This window comes from Poecilia latipinna, unplaced genomic scaffold (assembly GCF_001443285.1).
Source record: "Poecilia latipinna isolate Pla-1442-1.1 unplaced genomic scaffold, P_latipinna-1.0 Scaffold5228, whole genome shotgun sequence".
NCBI lineage: Eukaryota > Metazoa > Chordata > Actinopteri > Cyprinodontiformes > Poeciliidae > Poecilia > Poecilia latipinna.
In genome coordinates, this window is record NW_015117844.1 from 7,221 (window position 1) to 13,426 (window position 6,206).

Here is a 6,206-nt window from a genome sequence, read left to right on the forward strand (position 1 = left end):
CACTTCACCCGGGCTGCAGCAAAATTTCCAAATCTTGACCGGTCCGCGATAATAAAAATGTTGGGGACCACTGCTCTGAGGTATTGGGACAGCTGATACCATGTTTCCCAGTTGTGTTGATATGCAGTTCTGCTACAGGATGGCCACTGCGGAGCAGTTGACCGCTATAGGGCAGGTTCTGGTCAACCCAGATCTGGATCTGACGCAGCGCTTCAGAGCACTGTTCACCTTGAGGAATCTGGGAGGTAAATCCGCAAGAAGCCATTTTAAATATTAAAATTAAATTTGTTTTTATATCAAAAATACTGAAACATGTTATTTCATGGCGTAGGATCCCAATTCCATAATGTACTGTGGTCCAGAAGGGCCAACAAAATGAAAAAAACCATAATGGAGGTTATGAAAACATTTGCTAACTCAGTTTTTGTTGTTGGTTTTGCGTTCTGTTGACCCTACTGGACTACGGAAAATTGTTACAATGTTATGTTTTGATTAGCTGTTTTAAGTTAGTGTTCAGTTTAATGTGCCAGAAACATTTAGACTTTATCTTTTAGACTTTAGACATTAACATTACTAATGATAACTGTTCTGTGTGGGACAATACTTTTTTCAGCTGTATATTTGCCAGTCCAATCAGCTGGTTCTGACAAATCTTCAGGTTTAAAATGTGTGGAACATCTGGATTTACTTGAACATCTTCTGACAGGTGCTGAAGCCATAGAGTGGATCAGCAAGGCTTTCACTGATGATTCGGCCTTACTGAAGCACGAATTGGCCTACTGCCTGGGCCAAATGCAGGACAGACGGGCCATCCCCATCCTTACAGCTGTTCTCAAAGATACCAAGCAGGAGCCAATGGTCAGGCATGAAGCAGGTAAGACCTGGTATGGAGATGTAACAACTTTCTGTCAAATACGTGGCATATAGTTTGTCAACCATTTATTAACAATCAGCTGGTACTAAATACACTCACTGACAAGATACAAGTAGACCCCCAGAGAGGACAGTTCAGTTTGGTTTACACCAGACGCCTCATGGACCGCTCTTGCCTATTGTCGCTGACGAGATGTAGGGCCGCCATCTTGGAGCGGTCGCCTGCTTCACTCAACGTTATATGTTTGGCAGGCGCAATGAAGTATCAGTGCATCTAAATCTGTTTATTTTCACTGAATACTAAACAGATTTTCACACTTTTTTGCTAAAAGACTTATTCAAACAGCTTTCATAGCTACATGTACAAAGACATTTATTTTTGAAGTATTTTTGAGTTGGATTGATATACGATTTAGCATATTTAAATATTCTTAGTGGGGAAAACAGAATAGAATAAGAATAGAATAGACTGATGTCTGATGAGTATTTTATAAAGCACACAGCCACTCAAGATTTGTTTGTCTACTAATATCAATACTAGAGGTGTGCCGATCAATCGGCCACCGATCATAATTGACCGATTTGCGTGAAAATGTGTATGATCGGTGATCGCCGATCACGATCTCTTGTTGCTGATCGCCTGTATCTCATTCGCAGCCTGTGTGTGCAGCTGTCTCCTCTTTCCTTCACACTGCGCAAGCGCGCAGCAGTAAATCCTAAGCAATGTGGTGTGAAACTTGAACGCTCTGAGAGTGAACGGGGACGTTTGCGTGTTGGGGTGGAAAATTACCTCTTTATAAGTGAAGTATGACTGTCCAGTTAGACATGAAAACCTTTGTCCCCTTCATGAGACTACTTACTTTTTACTTATAAGACTCAACTGATTAAACATAATGAACAACTTTTGAGTTGATACTTTCCATTATTTCGTATCTCTAGATTTATAAGCAAGAAACAAAAGAATTATTTCATATTTAATTTGTATCAACCTATATGTAGTCAGAGCTTTAAACTCAAATCTTACAAAATAAACAGAGAGAAAATGTTTTCATAAAAATTTATTTTACAATAACATACAATCAGATATTCAGCCAAAACGAACAAAAAAACGAACTGCCTGAAAATACACAGACCGAGCCGTTGTCTGATTTCCGCTTTTAGTTTAATAAAAGAAAAAACAAGTCTATTTTCATTTTCTCATTTTTCATTTCAAACGAAAAAACCAACTGCCTGAAAATACACGGACCAAAGACATTTCCCACTTCCTCACATCCTTCAAAACAAAAACAGGAGATTTGGGAGGTGTCTTACTTCTGGTAGAGTGAAATAATTACATATAAATAATAGTCTTTTCCACTTGTGTATTTTTTTTAATATTATAATACATTTTATTATACATTTATAATAATATATATAATATTGTTTTATTTCTAAGGTAGGCTCTTAATGTTGGGGAATCAATGTTGGGGAATAATTAAAACTTTTTAAGATTTACAAAATCTCTGCTACCTTTCATAGCGGTATTAAACCAAGCACTATAGCTAATATTAACTGTGAGGGAAGTAAACATAGTGCTACAAATGCAAGACAAATTTCAAATCTTAACGTTTAAGCACTCTTTCAAATAAAGTTATTCAACTTGAAAAATGGAGGTGAATTTTGGAAAACAGTATTTATTAATAAAAACTGAGGATTATAAATTGTTAATATCATAATTTAACTCTTCATCTGATGTTAGAAGACCAAATTTTATTATATTAAAACTTAAAAATGGAGTAGATTTCTTGCACAATACCCACTTTTGAATTTTTTTCTGAAAACATTCATGAAGTTGTAATTGAAAAAAGGTCCATTATGTCAAAATCTCAGTCACAAAATGCACAGAAATTAATTTTTTTATTTCTTTCGCAGAAAGTCATTGCAGGGCATTTACCTTCATACATACAGGGTAGCCCACGAAAATGTAGCCTGCCTTCCTGGCACGCCGAGTGAATCCTTCCCCAGTGAACACGAAAGTGTACATGAGAATTTTTGAGGAATTTTATGGACAGTTGACGCTGGAAGAACGCGAGTACGCCTTCTTCCAACAGGACGGCGCGACTTGTCACACGGCACACGTGTCACTTGCACGAATTCGAGAGGCATTTACAGAAGACAGGATTGTGGCCACCGAGATCGCCGGACTTAACAACTTGTGACTTTTATCTGTGGGGCAATTTGAAGGAAAAAGTGTAGGTTAATAACCCGAGAACTTTACAGCAGTTGAAAGACAATATTCGTAATGCATTTGGTGCATTGGTGCCCCAGAGTTGCGTCGCATATATGACAATATGTTAAGGCGCATTGACGCACAAGGGGATCATTTCCAACACTTTCTGTAAAGAGTGAGTAACGATTTTGGCATTTCAAGTTCTTTACTTGAAATTATTTACTGAAGGTCGCCAGTAATGCTATAGTAACGCGGGCTACTTTTTGGTGGGCCACCCTGTAGTTATGAATTTAATATATAAATTTTTTGTGGGAGTGGAATAGAAAGCTATTTGGTTCTTATTTTCTTTAGATATATCATTTATGATTATTAAACAAATTGGGGGGGATTTTCAGGCTAGAGGGGAAGAAAATTGATTTCAGAGTTCCTTATGAATTTGTTGTAACATTTTTGTTCTATAAAGTCACAACCTTCATAATTTATTTTAAGAAGCACATTTTAGTTCCATTAGTCCTTTTATTTTTCACAATTTTTAAAAAATATTTTTTTTATATATGTGTTGTATGTTTGTCTTTAACTTGAGCTTTCTTAGCAAATTAGCTCCACTTTATACCAAACTAACTTTTAGCCATAAAAGAGATGGGGTTTTTCCGAGTAACAGCTGAATATGTAATCATGTCTCTTATTAGTCAAATTCCAGGGGGAATTGCCTTTAGGCTGCTAAATTGAATATTAGTACATTTTAATGTGTATTTTTTGCACATTAAATATGGAAATATTAATATTAAATATTATGCTCTGTATTCAACAAGTCATAACAAAGCACATTTGAGCAGCAAAGTATGTCTAGCAATTACTTTGGAAAGTGAAAATACCTTTACTGTACATTTAAAATCAACATGTTTTTGTTGTAGTTGTACTAATTAGCAGCACATGCGTAAACTGTGACTGGAATTTTGGATGTTGAAGTTTCAACACAGAGAGGTGTTCTGTCCCAATTCTCACATTTTTGCACGCTTGTAACCTGCACACTCAAATCCTTATGTGCACTTTGACTGAGTCCACACTTCACAGAGGGGCGAAGGGTGCAGCCCGAGTATTGGGACTGGGCCATTGATTGTGTCTGTGTAGACTACCTCTTCTACTGGCTTGGACAGGCAGTCTGTTCATCAATTTGACCACTGCTGCCACCTAGTGACCTGAGGGTTATTTATCAGTCAAGCATGAATAACCAGTCTTGAAGTCCTCCTGCTTCTCATGCCCCCCACCCCGACACCTCACCACACACCCCCACTGTTTTAGAAGTACTGGTTTATTGAAATATTCCACACCTGATTATCATGCTACCTGAGAAGAAGCAGAGAAGAGTAGTAAAGGAGATGGATTCACATGAAAGGGGTAGAAGCAATGGGTGTGTTATGATTCACTGTCTGCTTATAGGGGAGGCCCTTGGAGCAATTGGTGATTCAGTGGTTGTGGAACTGCTGAAAGAGTACAGTCAGGATCCTGTCATAGAGGTAGGAACACAAACACAACAGACTCCTGGATAACTAAATGCTTAGATTCCTGAGCTTTTCGTTTTTAGTGAAACTAAATGATCATATTGAGTAATTCAGGAATGTAGCAAAAAGTTTACTTTTTGCTACATTCTTAATATTTAACTTATTTAGATGTTTAAAACTGGATCGGTGGTAAAATGAAGGCCTTAAAATATCTTATTTACGTAAAAGAATAATTTGGTCTTAAAGCTGCACTATGGGGTGCAGTGGTGGCGCAGGGGGCAAAGCACGACCCACGTATTGAGGCCTTAGTCCTCATGGCAGTGGTCGCAGTTCAATTCCCGGCCTGGCGGCATTTGCCACATGTCTTCCCCCTCTCTCATTACCCTGTTTCCTGTCTAACTACTTTCAAATAAAGGCCACTAGAGCCAACAAAAACTTTCTTTAAAAAAAAAAAAAGCTGCACTATGTAACATTTATAAAAAATCTATTTTTTTTTTACATATTTGTTGAAACTGTCACAATGTTATGACGGTATGGTATGGAATAGAATATCTGTGAAAAAACTGAGCTTCTCTGCCTTCTTCCAGCGCTAACTAGAAGCAACCAATCAAAGTCAGGAGGTGGGTCTTAGCGCCGTTGAGCACAATCTCATGTGGTTGCTTGTCCCTCTTCCCCTTCCCCACTTGCTCTCTGCTGTAATGCACCTATTAGAGCAGTGCTTCTCAATTCCAGTCCTCAGGCCCCCCTGCTCTGCATGTTTTAGATGTGCCTCTATTCCAGTACTGTTGATTCCAATGATTGCAGCCATCAAGTGCTGCAGAAGCCTGTTAATCACCCACAGATTCAATCCAGGTGTGTGGCAGAAGGGAAACACCTAAAACATGCAGGGCAGGGGGTCGTGAGGACTGGAATTGAGAAACACTGTATTAGAGAATGTTGTGGAGTTAGCATGGTCATCAATGATGGCGAATAAACAGTTTTCCTGGAACGGTTAGCTGTTTTTTCTGCAATTAGCATATTTAGCAGCATTGATTGACAACGTTAAGACCCTCCTCCTTGCTCTGATTGGCTGTTTCTGGTCGGGAGCAGTGCGTTTCTTCAGACGGCAATAGCAGCTGAGGACGGAGGTGGAGGATATCGATCTTTTGACAGATTATCTGTCTCATACCATACAGTGAAGACATGGTGACACTTTTTACAAATCAGTGATTCTTGAGAATAGGGACAAAACAGGTCCTATGGATAAAGCACAAAATTTGAATAAAATATACACAAAATATAATTTTTTCAAATATCTGACTAAACTAACCTGGGTCATGTGAGCACAACAATGTATGTTTTCCTGATGTTTGCTGAATATTTTTTTATTTTAAACGTTGTAGTCGGTGGATGATGCCTGTAAAATCCTTTGTTCTGGAGCAGAACTCAATACATTGTAATAGTTTAAAACAATTAAAGGGATACTAAGATAATATATTATGACAATTAAGTATAAGTATTCATATAAATAATAAAAGTATCAATAAATTGAATTAAAAATCATTTTTATATATTTTCCAACTCCGTTGAAATTTGTCCCTAGTTTTTGTCAACACCGTCAGAAATGAAAAGAATGTAAAAAA

General features: G+C 37.7%; 1 protein-coding gene across 2 annotated transcripts in view; it reads left to right on the forward strand.

The window, feature by feature from the left end:
- dohh (deoxyhypusine hydroxylase/monooxygenase) overlaps nucleotides 1–4,928 on the forward strand; it is an 11,122-nt gene extending 6,194 nt beyond the window's left edge. The window contains exons 2-4 of one of the 2 annotated variants that reach the window (XM_015026692.1): nucleotides 128–245; nucleotides 707–874; nucleotides 4,523–4,928. In XM_015026692.1, the coding sequence (XP_014882178.1) occupies nucleotides 128–245; nucleotides 707–874; nucleotides 4,523–4,632 (396 nt within the window). In that variant the 3' untranslated portion in view covers nucleotides 4,633–4,928. The remainder of the gene's footprint in view (nucleotides 1–127; nucleotides 246–706; nucleotides 875–4,522) is intronic. The other variant, XM_015026691.1, reaches the window with a different exon arrangement.
- The last annotated feature ends 1,278 nt before the right edge of the window (nucleotides 4,929–6,206 follow it).